The sequence below is a fragment of the Ursus arctos genome, unplaced genomic scaffold (assembly GCF_023065955.2).
Source record: "Ursus arctos isolate Adak ecotype North America unplaced genomic scaffold, UrsArc2.0 scaffold_24, whole genome shotgun sequence".
Classification (NCBI taxonomy): Eukaryota; Metazoa; Chordata; class Mammalia; order Carnivora; family Ursidae; genus Ursus; species Ursus arctos.
In genome coordinates this window covers 12,325,630-12,342,024 of record NW_026622919.1, presented here as the reverse complement: position 1 = coordinate 12,342,024, position 16,395 = coordinate 12,325,630, and the positions used below count along the sequence as shown (strand labels likewise).

The window sequence follows — 16,395 nt, the reverse complement described above, 5'->3', positions numbered from 1 at the left end:
GTAAAATTGACTAAGATTGTAGGTTAAGACCTTGAAATGCAACAGGTAGGTCGGGAGAGTGAGTGTTGAAAATACGTTTTGGAGAGAGGAACTTTATAAATTTGGTAAGATTTGATGAGTTCGAGAGAAGAGTTGCGAGTACAGGGATAGGAATGGTGTGTCATCAGGTGTGGGAAGGGTGCTGCAGAACCACTGGGCTGGAGTGGATGTCCTGTACATTAGGAGAAGGATCGAAAAGGACTAGACACGGGACTGGTCCTGACTTAAGCATGACCTTGACTTTCAGACTTAGAAGTTTCAGGGTTATCCTGTAGGTGCTGAGGAGTCAGAGAAGATTTTTGAGATTTTAGGAGAAGTAGCCTGGTAAAGGTGGGTGTGCCAAACAAGGGGAGGCTGGTTTCCAGTCTGTTAGAGTAGAGGCAGCATGAGGAGAGAGAGAGAGAGAGAGAGAGAGAGAATGAGAGCACATTCCACTTATTAGAAACATGGGCTCTAATCCCAGCCCTGCTGTTCAGTGTCTGCTGTATGACACCAGGAAGTTTCTGGGCCATGGCTTACGCATTATAAAATGGTGAGGTTGGAATAAATAATATATAAAGTCCCTGCCAACTCAAGGATGTTCTGCTTCCGTGCTTCGGTAACTTTGCATGAGAGGTGATAAGGACCCGGAATACCGGAATGATGGCGGGGGCGAGGAGGCTAGTGAGAGTGGAAGGGAAGAAGGTATTTTGGAAGATTTAGTGAATGGTAAGATATAAGCGATGGGAGAGTTCTCTGTTTAGGGTTTGCCATATGGAACTTACTGGCTCTCTTCACCAGGCCTGAATGTATCTGAGCGAATGGTAATGCCCTTGAAATTTAGGGTGGCAATTACATATATAAGTTAACTAATGAAATAGATATTTTTAGGTTTATTTCCAGCCTTAAATGTTGGTAAAAGTAATTAGAAATTTGTTCAGGTTCTTTTGCCAAATATCAGTGGCTACAAAAATATTAAAAATTTTTTTCTAGGTTTTCGTTTCTTACTCTGATTCAAACCAGGCAATTTAAAACATGCCTAAGGTTTAAAAATAATATTTCCTAAGGCTTTTTGAATTGCGAACAGATCTTAGCTTTAATTTTGGAATTGTGAAGTAAAATGTCGTAGATGCTAAAGACTAATACCAGGTTAACTTGGATTCTTCGCCTTTTCCCCTCCAGTGTTGCATAGTTGAGATACATGAGTGAAAGAAATTTCTATGTAAATGTTTACGAAAATTTTGCAATCTTAAAGTAAGTGAAGAAGAACATATTCAGTAAGCTAGGAAAATAGTACATTCAAGCAAACATACAACTGAATTTATTTTACCCTCCAGAATTTATTTTACATGAATATATTAAACAGATTTTCACTTAAATCAGTGACAATTCAAATCATTTAAAAAAGAAGATAGAAATTTAAATGATTTATAAGGGAAATGTTTTATATAATTTGAAGCCTATTTTGTTTCAGTAACATAAACCTTGGCAGTGATTTTAACATGCTCAGAGCGATGATATATTGAAATGATGAGTTCCTCTGTCTATGTATTCGGGTCACATCTTTTTGAGTACTTGCCTGTGTGGCAGTATTTGTTATGCCCCGTAGATAAAAAGTTGAAATATCTTTCTCCTCAGGAGACAGGCACGTAAGCCACTATAACATATAAGTAGTAAGTGATTTATTGGAGAAATAGATGAGGTTCCCTGGGAATGAAGAGGAGTTGCTTTTTGCCCCTGCAAGGGGAGAAATCTGATTGGTGAATGGTTCATAAAGAAGGTGACACTCGAATTGAGACCAAGGATAAGTAGCAGTTTTTCAACAAGGGAAGGATGGGCATCGCGTGTAATAAGCGATCACGGTGAGGCCATGAATAGATGAAAGAGTATGGCCTCAGGAAGCTGCAGATAGGTTGGTGTGTTTACAGTACAAGGTTAAAAATATGGAAGTGGTGAGAGATATGGCCAGGAAGCAGTCAGATCATGAGGAGTTGTTTTCCATATTAGAGATTTTTGGCTTTTACCTTTTAAGTGAGGGAAGCTGTAGAAAGATTTCAAGTCTGGGAGTAACAGTGCTGGATTTGCACTGTAGAAAGGCCTCTTCAAAGCAACAGAGGACCCCCTGGAAGGGAATGATACGGAGGCCAGCACACTGTTAAAATTGTCTAGAGAGTGAGTAATAATGGATTCAGCCAGGGCTGTGGTGGCAGAAATGGAGAAAGGAAGGAATAAGAGATACTTTAGACAATTGAGAAGACTTGCAGAAAAATGGAACTGTTAACTGGTGAACCATATTTTTTGTCATCAGACTCTTATGAGGTAGCTAGAATTGGTTTAACTATGTTTTCATCATTTTTGACAGTTCAGACCCTTATACGTGACTGTCAAGTTATCAGAGAGACCAAAGAAAACCAGATTACAGAGCTAAAAAAGATATGTGAACAGAGTACAGAATCTCTGAATAATGATTGGGAAAAAAAGGTAAGCGTCATAAGATTGTGATGGAAAAAAAAAGGTTTATGTTTCCAAGTAATATATTTTATTATAAAAATAATGGATGCTCACAGAATATACAGAAAAGTATGAAAAAAGGAAAATAAAATAACTTAAAATTCAAGACCAACTGTCTAGAAATTGCTATTGTTCATGTTTTGGTGTATTTTCTTCTGGAAGTCTAATGGTTTATAGTGTAGTTTTCACTTAGAAAACTTACTTTTGACTAATTCTTGAATTTCATGTTCTGAATTTTTTTGTCATAGCCTATAGATTTTAAGAAAAATTAGTAGGGAAAAAGCATTAGGGTCATTTTTGGAGATTTTACCTTTTCAATTTTGGATTTAGGCCATTGGATCATTTCTTTTCTGAAATTTCAGATAACACAATATTTATAGTATAAACTTGTTTTTGATGTAAACAAAATCAGTAGTGGATGGGTTATTCTTGGAGGAGCATTTAATTTAATTAATTAAAAATATTTTCATATAATTTAGCAGTGCCAAGAGCAATGTAACAAAAATACTTCTTATGTACAAATCTCACATAGTCATATAGTACTTTCACTTAAGCCCTTAGCCATTAGTTCAAATTACAGTATGTGTTTAAAATAAAGTATGTCACTTCTTTTGAGGTATTCTACCATAAAGATATTGTGATAACTCATATTCTCTCAATTATAGTCTGGGTTCAGAATATTTTACTGAAAGTTATAAATGCCTTTCTAAGCAGACACTGGTGGTCTGAAGTAGGTCCTGGTGACGGCAGCTTCAGGACGAGGCTGGGAAGTACACTGACGCCATATTAGGAAGTCGAGAGTTAGCTCTTTTCTGATTTCATTTTGTCGGTTTATGTGTTTTTTCCTCTTTGTCACATTTTGGTTTTATACTTTTCTATAAATTTGGCATATTTTTGAGTTTGCTGCAGGTACGTTACGTACATAGCGGATCCCCTTCCTCCCTTTGTCTGATTCCTTAGTTCCTTACTCTGCGGTTTAAATTGCCAAGTCTTCTAGGAAAAGTCTTCTGCCTTCTGTGTACGAGCGTACATTTTATTCCCTCAGTTGGATTAACAGGTCTTCCTTACAGCTGCACAGTAATTAGTGGCTATGAATGCACTGCAAACGTGATTGAAGGTCTTTTTTATGACGTACAATTGCGTGTAAATCTGAGGTAAAAACCTGGTGCAAGCAAGATAGGTACCAAAAATTAACAAGCAGGTGATAGATGTACTTTGTAATTTATGCAGTCATTCATTAAAAAATTATTAAGCATCTGTATGGACAGGTGGTGTGAGTGTGCACACGGGTGCGTGTATGTGCATGCATGTGGGTAGGTGTGGTGTGTGTGTGCCCGCATATGTGTGCATGTCCTCCATAATATCCCTGACAGAAATCTCCATCCAAGTCCATTGTACAACTAACTACCTGCTTAAGATCTCTCCTTGATCTAAATCTCATTGTTCTTACCAAACCCCATCTTCTTCCTTCGTTGCTAAAACGGTCTCCTCCTCGGGGTTTTCCCTATTCGCTGTTCCCTGGGGCATTGCTGTCTGCCCAGCTGCTTAGGCTCTTCTTTTTGCCTCAACTCTCACATTCCAGTCACTTGCCAAGTTCTGCTTGTTTTGTTCACTCTGCTTGTTTTGTTATTCACCACCGTCCCCTCCCTAGTTCCGGAGACCATCGCCCCTTCCTAGGTTTGCTGTAACTGGACTCTCTGGCCCTCTTTAGTCCACGCCCCACAATACACCACACCGATGGACTTTCTAACACACATCTGGTTTCCCTCAGCACCGTGTTTAAATCACTGCAGTGCTTTCCCAGTAGGACATTTACAGGGCTCTTCATGGCCGAGACTCTGGATCTCTCAAGCCTCACCTTCTGTCACGACCCTACACTTCTTTTTGTACTTTTGGACTGGCTTCACAGAACTTTCCCAGTTATCTGACTCTACCATGCTGTTTCTAATCTGTGGGCCTTTAAAAACATTGGCTATGATTCATTAAATTCACCCTCTTAAAGTGTGCGTACAGTTCAGTGGTTTTCATTATATTTACAGGTTTGTGTGACCATCATCATTATCTAATTTCTAGGACATTTCTGTCATCCCAGAGAGAAACCAATTGGCAGTCATTTCCTGTTTCCCTTTCCTCCAGCCTCTTGCAACCAGTAATCCACTTTCTGTCTCCAGAGTTTTGCCTATAGAATTACGCACTATGTGGCATTTTGTGACTGACTTCTCTCACTTACCCGTTTTTAAGTTTCATCATGTTGTGTCATGAATAAAGAGTTCAGTCAGGGGGCGCCTGGGTGGCACAGAGGTTAAGCGTCTGCCTTTGGCTTAGGGCGTGATCCCGGCGTTATGGGATCGAGCCCCACATCAGGCTCCTCCGCTATGAGCCTGCTTCTTCCTCTCCCACTCCCCCTGCTTGTGTTCCCTCTCTCGCTGGCTGTCTCTATCCTGTCAAATAAATAAATAAAAAAAAATCTTAAAAAAAAAAAAAAGAGTTCAGTCAGCATTAAGGCTGAATGATTCATTGAATGGACATACCACATTTTGTTTATCCATTCATCAGTTGATGGGGATTTGAATTGATTCCATTTTTTTGGATATCATGAATAATGCTGCTATGAAAATTTGTGTATGAGTTTTTGTGTGGATATATATTTTCATTTCTCTTGGCTATTGTATGGCAAAAAACATTGCCTGTGTTTTCCTTCACTCATACACTCATAACACCTCTGACTCCCAGATACGTGGGTTTTCTACATATCAAGCAATTTTCTTGGATGCCAACTGGATGCCCTATAATTCAACTAGATTTGATACTATTTGCCTAGAGCGAGTTAGTGTCAGATTCTACAAGGTAAGGGCTAAATTCCACAAAACTGCCCCCACTTGAGATGTCAATTAAAAGTCCCAGGTTGTTACCTGTACTTCTTACCAAGCAGCTATAAATAGGAGTAACATGAAACCCCTTCTCGGGTTCTCCGATTTGCTGGAATAGTTCACAGAACTTAGGGAAACATGACTTACATTTACTGTTTTATTATAAAGGATATAATAGTAGCTGCTGATAAATAACCAGACAAAAAGATACACAGGCTAGGTATGTGGGAAGGGACACAGAGTTTCTGTGCCCTGTCCCTGAGTGCCTCCACGTGGTCACCAACCCAGAATCTCTCTAAACCCCAAACTTTTGGGATTTTTAGGGAGGCCTTACTACGCATGCATGAGCAATGGTAAACTTAATCTTTAACCATTCTCCCCTTCCTAGAGGATGGGGAGTGGGGCTGAAAGTTATAAGCTTCTAATCATGTGGCTTGACTGTCTAGGTCACCAGCCCCCATCCCGAAGCTGTCCAAGAGCCAACCAAAGTCACCTCATTAGAACAACACACACTCCTATCACCCAGGAAATTCTAAGGGATTTAGGAGCTCTGGGCCAGCAACTGGGGTCAGAGACAAATATTAGAACAAAAGACGCACCTAGTGATCTCATCACTGAGCACATCACAGGGATTTTAGCTCTGTGCCAGAATCTATATTTCCGTTATTTCACAGGGGTACCCCTAGGAGTGGAATCTCTGGGGTATGTGGTAATTCTGTGTTTAACATGTCAAGGAACTACCTGACTGTTTTCCAGAGTGGCTGCATTGCTGACCTGTGGGGTTTTACAGTACTTCGCCATCTATTTAGACAGATTCCTGGCTTCTCTGGGTCCCTTCTAGCATAAGGCATCTACATGGTCAAATGTCCAGGCAAAAGACCCATATGTAGGATGCTGGGAAGGCCTTTGGCCTCCCATGTATGCATTGCCAAACCCTGGCTAAAAAATGGATTGATCTCCTCATTATCAGGGCCCTGGGTGGCATCCTGATGGCTTAATAAGCCCCAGCAAGGTCTGTACTTCAGAGCATGACAAATAATATTTGCTGCTAGAACAATTTATCCCGAGGGGAATGTTTGCCCTGTAAAGCCTCCGAGACCAAGTTACCTGGACTCCAGTTCATTCCTAGGTCTGGGAAAGCTCTCAGTGATGTATTGTGCCTGGTACATGGTAGATACTAATAAAATTTCCGGATGAATACTTGAGTATTAGTCATCTCCAGTCAGGTTATTAGACTACATACACCTGTTTGATCCTCAGACGTGTCAGCCAAATTCGAGCATACGTGTTTCTGCCAGGATCATGTTTACCCCTGAAGTCTTAACTCTAAGTTCCCTGGATGAGATAACTCGGGCTGACTTATGGAAACTCCTTTGGCTGACTTACAGACACTCCTCTGGCTTCAACAGGCACAGTGCCCTTGTAAATCAGTGGTGGGAGGCACCCGAGAAGCCACGACGTGCTAGCGGACTGCTAGATGCAGTAGACTTGCAGCTTTCAGTAGGCATATGTCCTAGGACCTCTGGGAGACCACAGACATAAAGAAACCACTACAACATGAGTAAAACCACAAAATTCTAAGTGGCCCTTCCGATCACTTTGTCAGAGTTACTACATAGGTCAGTCAATAGCTCTGAAATTTAGGTGCTGTGGGCTTGGCCACATTCATGTGCCCGCTAAGTGACTGATTTCTGAATATCAGACATAACACCAGTTTGAAACATAGACTTTGGCAAAATAGACGTATCAGGGATTCGGGGGACCACTCAAAATAGCCCAAACTGCATATGTGAAATTTGTGAAACCCAAGGGTCTTCTTTTGTGTGGCCATTACTGAGCCATCCCCACTTTTCCTGTTCAGCTAGAAATGAGAAAAGTTCTTAGGGCCCTTGACAATAATGAGCACAATTACTGTCAACATTCTGCCTCGAGTTCCCACCATCTCTCAGGGTTTTCCCTGTTCAGTATCTTCCTAGTCAAAACCGAATTTCTACACATGTGTTATATCCTTGTCTCTCCTATTCATGAATGGGACATCAAATCTGTCTTTTAAACCCTTCTGGACTTCTTCACTCCCCGCCTATTCAGTGAGCCTGGGGTTAGGTGTGGGGATAGGAGTTAGACTCAGAATTTCACTCCCATTAAGATAAGTGAAGGAATATCCCCAGGCTGGGAGCAGATTTTTAACTCCCTTTGGAAGCTATCCTCTGAACCGTGTTTTCTTTACCTTAGTTACATAGATATTTTGGTGCTTCATCCATTTAAACAGTAGATACATGACCTTAAAAAGACCTATATACAGGAGGACATGTGGTATACATTCCTACTTAGCGAACTCTTTCCCTGTTTGATTTATAAATGCCATCTTTAAGTCTGCTTTTGTATAGATTATGAAATGAGTAAAAAAAAGTTCCTTGTCAGGGGTGAGGGTGAAGGGGAAAGCATTTTTAACACTACTCTTGTGCAAAATTTTGTGCAAATGAGATGAAAATCCTGCCAGTGAGATCATATTCCTAGTCAATAACAGTATTATAAATATTTCTGTTTCCTGGTTTCAGGCAAATACTAGTGTTGTTCAGCCAAGGCATTGTGTTATCTGTGTGATGCATTTACTCTTCCTACCTGAGGATAATTCCGTTTAATATTTGTTTATTCATTAAGATTTTCAGCTCAGGGAAGTCAAGAAGAAATTGTTTCTTTTTTTCATTTTTTAAATTTTATTTAAAGATTTACTTGTTTATTTTAGAGAGAGAGAGAGAGAGAGCGGGGTTAGGGGCAGCGGGAGAGGGAGGGAGAGAATCTCAAGCAGACTTCCCACTGAGCCTGGAGTCTGATGCAGGTCTCTGTCTCACGACCCCTGAGATCATGACCTGAGCCGAAATCAAGAGTGGGCTGCTTCACCGGCAGAGCCACCCTGGCGCCCTGAAAAAAACTGTTTCATAATTATGCTTTATATAATCTCTTTACTTGGAATGTTTATTGTATGAGTTTTATATCTTTTGTTGTTCAGCTCACCAAATAAATAGAGAAATATAGGAAAACATTTTTTTCTGAATTGCATAGTAGCCTCTTCTGTAATAATAGTGACGGAGTCGCATCTTGAATTCACTGTGTAGCTCCACAATGCCGTCGCAGAAATGGAAAAGGAAAAGTTTGATCTTCAAAAGCGGCACACAGAAAATATTCAAGAATTGCTCGAGGACACAAACGTGCGTCTGAATAAAATGGAGAGTGAATACATGGCACAGACGCAGTCCACGGTGAGTCTTTTTTTCCCTTTTCTTGCCGTTTTTAGTAACTATCCTGTTAATCTCCATGACTTCATGCTTCCTTGATGTGTGCAGTGCATAAATAAATGTGGTATAGAATTAAAAAAAATTTTACCTTCTGACTTGTTACAAAATTATATGCGACAACGGACAGTCTCTTGAAGTCTGCTATGGGATTTCACTCTGGGTTGTTCAGTGCCAGTTTTTTTCCCTTAACCCTCAGAAGCCTTTACAAATCTTATTTCTTGTTTTTTGTTTTTGTTTTTTTACTGACTTTCAATCTAGAGACCTTCCTTCCTTCCTCCCTCCTTCCCTCCCTCCCTCCCTCTCCATCTTCCTTTCCTTTCTTCCTTCCTCCCTCCCTCTTTCTCTTTCTCTCCCTCCCTCTGTCTCTCTTTCTCTCTCCCTGCCTTCTTCCCTCTTCCTTCCTTCCTTCCTTCCTTCCTTCCTTCCTTCCTTCCTTCCTTCCTTCCTTCCTTCCTTCCTTCTTTCTGTTTCATTTTAACTTGATTGAGAGACCAGACTCAGATATCACATGGGTAAACCCTAGTTCCCTTCCTAAGAGGATGCAGAAGGAGGTTACCAGAGTACACAGCAGAGACCAGTCACTTTCTCTAAGGAAAGATAAAGGATTCCCCTCAAGAGTCACCTCAGGGAGTACCTGGTTGCCGAGGACAGGTCTCAGAGAGTGAGCATCTTCAGACTTTGAGAAGGTTAGCTGATTTCCTAAAATACATAAACCTGAAACATGGCTCCTGGGTACATGGACAGGGCTCCTCCCATCCGAGGCAATTACACCTCATCAGTCTTGTTCCTGATATATGATACAACCTTACAGAATGGTGGAGCCTTGTGTCCTAGGCAAGAACACAGTTCTCATTTTCCACTGACAGTCCACCCAGGCCAGCCTGGCTTGGCCCCATACTTCCTTGAATTTAAAGCTGTGGATTTTGAACCAGAGTCAGTTACTCAGGCTTATCTTGGAGACCCCTAGACCAGTTCTACAGCCTATGTTACAGAATTTAAGAAATGGGAAACAGGATCCACAGTGACTTGGAACTTGGGCTTTAGGGTCTTGGGTTCAAATCCCAGCTTACTAGCTTGAGTGCCATGTGAGTTCTTCACATGTTAATTTTCCTCATCTGTTAGATAGAATAACAGAAGTACAGTGTAATATATGTTGTTGGAAATTTTTTTAAAGATTTTATTTATTTATTTGGGGAGAGGGGCAGAGGGAGAGGGAGAAGCAGGCTCCCCGCTGAGCAGGGAGCCCGACTTGGGGCTCGATCCCAGGACCTCAGGATTACAACCTGAGCTGAAGGCAGATGCTCAACCAACTGAGCCACCCAGGCATCCCTCTTGGAAATTTTCAATAAATTAATATACATAAATTAAGTCACATAGTAAGTGCTTAGTAGGTAATTTTTAAATATTATCTTTGAAAATGTAACATGCAAGAATGATAATCAAGAGAGACATATAAATGAGAAAATAATCAATTCAAGAAGTTAATTAACGTTTGCTTGAAGATGGCAGATTGAAGATTGTGTTGGCCTCCATCCCCTCCCATAAAAATGATAGTAAGGGGATAAAGAAAAAGGCATAAACCCAGAAGGACAAAGAGCATTTGGTAGTAATAAAATTTTTGTAGTTGGAAAGGGAGTGGGTGAATTGAAACTGACCAGTTCAAGAAAGCAGAACCCTAACTCAGCACTGAAGAAATCTACAAGCAAACTGGATGACACCAGGGGTTCTCCTAGAGGCTCAGGACTTGTCAGCACCGGTCACCTCTGGAAGAAGAGGTGCAGGTGGTGCTTCAACATATTGGATTCCTAGGAAGTTTGTTTCAGAAGCACCTAGATGTTGACTTTGGGTGCTGGACACAAGTGGGTTTATCATATTCTTCCTTCTACTTTTGTGTATGTTTGAAATGTCCTATAATAAAACTTTTTTAATGATAAAATTAACAACCAAAAACAACCAGATCTTTTTATCCCCTCCCCCATCCCCTTTATGAAGCCTGGGATCTTAGCAGAAGACATGAGGTTATTTTCTGAAGAGATTTCTCACCACAGTAGTTCTCAAAGTATGATGAGCACATCTTGGGGAGTCCTTGAGACGCTTTAGAATCCTTTGACTGGCCAGATTGAAACTCCCCTCCCCCCAATGAAGGAAAAACATCAAAAATTTGGGTCATTTATAAGGGAAAAATATTAAGCTTCCCTCAGATTTTCTCACCTCAATATTTGATACCAGAAGATAATAGAGCAACACTAAAAAGAAAAAACATGAGAAGAAGTGTGGCCTAAAATGGTATAAGTATAGAAGATATGAGCAGTTTTGAACATCAGCAAATATCTTTGACTTTCATAAATGTTAAATGTCATTGTGATGTCCCCAGGTGTGGGTTTTGGGGCATTATTTGAGCCCTTTAAATCTGTGTTCAGAGAAATTTATTTCCATTGTTTCTCCAAAAAGATGGGTTGTTCCTACTTCTTAGGTCTTATTTTATGCTTTCTACCTCTTTGTATTTCCTTCCTATTCTCTGTTCCTAGGATGGTTTTCCAATTATTTCTTTAGTAGATTTCCTTCTGGTTATTGTGTCTATTACACCTTTTATTTAGATACTATATTTTTTTCATATACAGTATTTTCATTTGCTGGTGGCCTCCTCCTCCTCTTGTTTTCTTCTTTTCTTCAAGCAGAGCATATGTATTTGGAAATCACATATGTGGTAAGGTATTGACATCCAGAATATGTAAGGATCTCCTACAACTCAACAACAACAGTTTCCGTGGCCCTCTACCCCGAGGTTCACCCCCCCCCCCCTGTATTTAAAGCATAGTAAATCCAAAAGACATATGTAGTCTATTATAAAAACATGCCAGGCATTATACTGGATACTGGAGCCACAGTGGTGACCAAAAGGTCCTTGTCTGCAATGTTCACATTTTTGAGCAGGTTACAGCCAATAAAGAAGTATAAGTGGCCAGGGATTAAGTGTTCTGATGAAAAAGAATTCAGTTTAAGACCTGCAGTGTAAATGGAGGTGATTTTGTCCTCAAGGGGTTGTCCATTGGTTGTTGGGATAAAAGAAGTTTTAGGTATCATAGTGGTTTGTGACCTTCCAGTAGGTCTACAGCAAGTCTGGTGTATTAAAATTTCATGGTAAGGAACAACTAAAAAAATAACTAAAAAGTCTCGTTAATTAAGGGGGCAATAATTAAAAGAAAAAAAAAAGGTTGAGCTACACTGGTGTGAGGGGATAGGGTAGAGGAGGTGCTACCACAGGTAAGGTAGTCATGGAAAGTCTTTCTGAAGGTGGGGCGTTTACAAAGGGACCCAAGGAAATATTGGAGGAATCCATGTGATAATCTGGGAACAGCGTTTCAGGCAGAAGGAACAGCCAGTGCAAAGATCCTCACACTGGGATGTGTTGGGCAAGTTTAGAGAACAGCAAGGGGGCAGTGTAGACCTAGCACTGAGAGCAGAAATGGGAGTGGTAGGAAAAGCAGTTAGGGCACAAATCAGAGAAAGCTGTGTAGACGATTGTAATTGATTTTTTTTTAAAGCAGCTTTACTGAGGTATAATTTATATATTACAAAATTATTTTAAAGTGTACAATTCAGTGAATTTTTAGTATATTTGTATTGAATTTTTAATGCGTTGAGCACATGGAAGTGATTCCATCTGACTAATATTTTAAACATGTCTCTCTGGCCCTGTGCAGAGAAAAAAGTGTGAGGGACCAAGAATGGGAGCAGGGAGACCGATTAGGAAGCTATTATTGTAGTCTAGGTAAGAGAGGGGCTGGTTTGGACAGAGGTATCAGTCAGCAAATGATGATGCTAACAAGTGCAATGCGAAAGGCTAGAGGTGGATCAGGTTTATTGGGTAAAAAAAAAAAAAAATTCAAGAATCTGTTTTGTGGATAATGAATATAACGATGTATCCGAAGTCATGAACGAACACCAAGTTTATATCTGACATACATTTTTGTCATCTCAACATCCTAAATTTTTGCAAACATGAATTAAACGTAATAATTTTAAAGTTCAAACTTGTGAAACATACTGATTGCCTAAGATAGTTGACTCCATAGTTGTATTTTATTAATTAAATAATATAAGAGCAAGATCTTTCACACTGGAATTTTTAATTTTTGTACATTTGGGATATAAAGAAAAGTGATGCTTTGGAGCCAAACGGTCATTGTCAGAGACACTTCATTCTCTTTTTAATGAAAGTTGAAGTTAAAAATTAGCATTCAGGGACGCCTGGGTGGCACAGCGGTTAAACGTCTGCCTTCGGCTCAGGGCGTAATCCCGGTGTTCTGGGATCGAGCCCCACATCAGGCTCTTCCGCTGTGAGCCTGCTTCTTCATCTCCCACTCCCCCTGCTTCTGTTCCCTCTCTCACTGGCTGTCTCTATCTCTCTGTTGAATAAATAAATAAAATCTTAAAAAAAAAATTAGCATTCAGACCTTGTCATTAGGTAACAGTAAATATAGAGAAAAATGGACAGAGTCTGTCAGCAGAATTGAATTTAAGAATCATCAAAACTAGACAGATCTTGCTGAGCAGCTCCTGATTTAATAATTAAATAAGGTAGAGTTCAAGGCATGGCTTAAGATGAAAGACGGGACTGTCACTGAGAATTAGTTTCTTGGTTTTGTTGTTCTTTCAGGCTTTTTCTTTTTCTGTTTTTTTTTTTTTTTTTTGGTTGAGTCTTGTTTCATTGCCATTTGTTATAAGCAGATACTTGTATAAATTATTAGACTTATGTCTTTTGGTATTGGCAGGGATTTTCTTGTGTGAAATTCATAATTAAAACATGTAAACAGTGAATTTTTAAAACAATATATTAGAACTTATAAATAATTAATAAATTATAGCAAAATTTTTAGATGCTTGGGGAGGTGACAGCTGTAAAATATAGGGCTCTATTCATAACAATGCTTAGATACACTGAAAGTCTGTGGGTGGTTTGGTGTGATTTTAGGCTCAGTTAATGGAATTCTTTACCTTTTTCTGTATCATGGATCCTGCTGGCAATCTTGTGAAGTCTATGAAGAAATTTTATTGAGTTATAGTTATCAAAATATTAATAAATCAAAGTCATGATAAAGTAATATATATATTTCTGAACTAATGCAATAAATATCAAGATTTAGCAGTGGGTCTGATAACCATTGTAATTTATTAATAAGGATGAAGATAAACAATATTTAGTGATTATCCCAAACTGTGATGGACTATAAAAATATCTGTGGTATATGATACTACCTTGGTTTGTTGACCATATTCTTAGTTGAAGGGAAATGCTGAAGGTCAGTTAGGGTAGTGAAAATTAAGATGAGATTTTCTTCTCCATTCTAATTTCCTGACACTCTGAATTGTATTCATGGACCTGGATCAAGTTTAAGAACCCCAGCCTTAAAGAGTATCAAAGGGCCTTAGACACCTGAGAATTTTCTTAGCCATTATTAACTGTTGTTAGTAGGGACATGTGATAATTCATGGAGCAATTCATCTCCTCTCTGAGATGGCTGGACTTTGTTATTTTGTAGTTGCCACCAGCATTTCTTCTCCCAGCCTCATAATTATAAAGAAACCCCCAGATAGTAACACCAGTTCATCATTTTGAATTAACTGAACATTTAAGAGAAGGTAGATTTAATTTTTTCTAAAAACAGTATTAGATTTACAGAAAATTTGAGAAGATAATACACATTTTCCATATACCATACCCAATTTCCTTTATTAACATCTTACATTATTTTGGCCCACTTGTTGCAACAAATGAATCAGTAGTGTTACATTATTATTAATTAAACTCCATAATTTATTCAGTTTTCCTTAATTTTTATGTAATGTCCTGTTGTCCAGGATCTCATGCAGGACATCACATTACATTTAGTTGTTAGGTCTCTAGTTTACTCTTGGATGTGACAGTTTCTCAGGCTTTCCTTGTTCTTCATGGTCTCAGCAGTCTTGAGGAGTGTGGGTCAGGCATGTTGTAGGATGCTCCTCTATTGGCTTTTGTCTCATGTTTTTCTTACGATTAGACTGGGGTTCTGGGTTGAGGCAGTAGGATCCCACAGGTGCAGTGCTGTTCTCATCACGTCAGATCAGTGGTATGTGAAATTAATGACATCACTTTTTTAAAAAAAAGATTTTATTTATTTATTTGAGAGAGAGTGAAAGTGCGTGTAAGTGGGGGGAGGGAGAGGGACAAGAAGACTCCGTGCTGAGTGCAGAGCCCGACGCTGGGTTCCATTTCACAACCCTGAGAGCACGACCTGAGCTGAAATCAAGTCAGACCCTTAACCAACTGAGCCACCCAGGCGCCCCAATGACATCACTTTGATATTAACCTTCATCACCTGGCTGAGATAGTGTTTGTTAGGGTTTTCACCATAAAGTTACTCCTCACCTTTTCATACTGTCCTCTTTGGAAGAAAGTTACTATGTGCAGCCCATGCTTAAGAAGTAGGGAGTTATGCTCTCCATGCTTGAGGATGGAGTATCTATATAAATTGTTTGAAGTTTTTCTGGAGGGAGATTTGTCTCTTCTTTCTCATTTATTCATTTATTGAATCATTTATTTATATCCGTATGGACTTGGGATATTATTTATTTTATACTCTGGGTTATAATCCAATATTCCTTCAATTTTTTGCTCAAATTGTTTAGCTTTGGCCATTGGGAACTCTTTCAGTGGGCTCCGGTGCCCCTTTGACATATCCCCATCAATGTGGATACCATGGAGAAGGTATTAGAAACCAAGATCTGTGTGCTAGGTGTGCTCATTACTGTTGGGGTGTCTTTTCTTTTATGCCCTTAGTTACTGACAGAGCAAGGGAGTATATGTGCATATCCTAACTTGTGTATATATGCATTTCTATAAACATTTCTATATGTAATCATCTGTATCCATTTAAACATAATTTCTTACTGATGTCTGTAACTCAGATTACCACATGGATTGTTCTGGCCTCTTGCCATTGTGTATCTGTAAATTCTTAATCCAACAGTGGAAACTTGGCTTCCACCGTCCTCCTTCATTGTTACTTAATTGTTCCATTCCCGTATACATGTATACAGTATCAGAGTTATTAATCCATACCCCCATGGGAACCAACTTCGAGTACAGTGCTTATGAGCAGTTATCTTTTGCTTTTGGTCTTACAGACACCACTCATTTTAAAATTGCTTAAGCCATCCCCTTTCCCCCATCCCTTCAATGAGTTTTTTCATGTATTAGTAATATAACGAGATTCTCTTGTCACAGTCTGCATTTCTTCCTGAGATCCCCCCAACTCCTAAATGATTTTTTAAATTTACATAACATCTCTTCATTTTTTGTGCTTTAAAATTCCATGTGCTTTGACAAATACATCTTCTCACGTATCCATCATTATAGTATCATACATATTTTCACTGTTCTAAAAAATCACCTGTGCTTTACTCTATTCATCCCTTGCCCCTCTCCCTAGAATCCCTGGGAACCACTGATCTTTTTTACCGTTTGCCTAGTTTTGTCTTTCAAAATGTCGTATAATTGGAATCATATATTATGTATCCTTTTCAGACTGGTTTCTTTCACTAAGCAATTATACCTTTAAGGATTCTTCATGTGTTTTTGTGGTTTAAAAACTCATTTCCTTTTATTGATGAATAACATTCAGTTATATAGATGTACCATAGTTTGTTTATTCATTTAT

The 16,395-nt window shown here is 39.3% G+C and overlaps 1 protein-coding gene across 7 annotated transcripts in view; it reads left to right on the top strand.

Annotated features, from left to right (window-relative positions):
* Nucleotides 1–16,395, top strand: part of CEP112 (centrosomal protein 112) — a 418,880-nt gene that overhangs the window by 77,039 nt on the left and 325,446 nt on the right. For all 7 annotated transcript variants that reach the window (XM_057317729.1, XM_057317726.1, XM_057317731.1 and 4 more), the window contains exons 11-12: nt 2,381–2,499; nt 8,516–8,659. In XM_057317729.1, the coding sequence (XP_057173712.1) occupies nt 2,381–2,499; nt 8,516–8,659 (263 nt within the window). The remainder of the gene's footprint in view (nt 1–2,380; nt 2,500–8,515; nt 8,660–16,395) is intronic.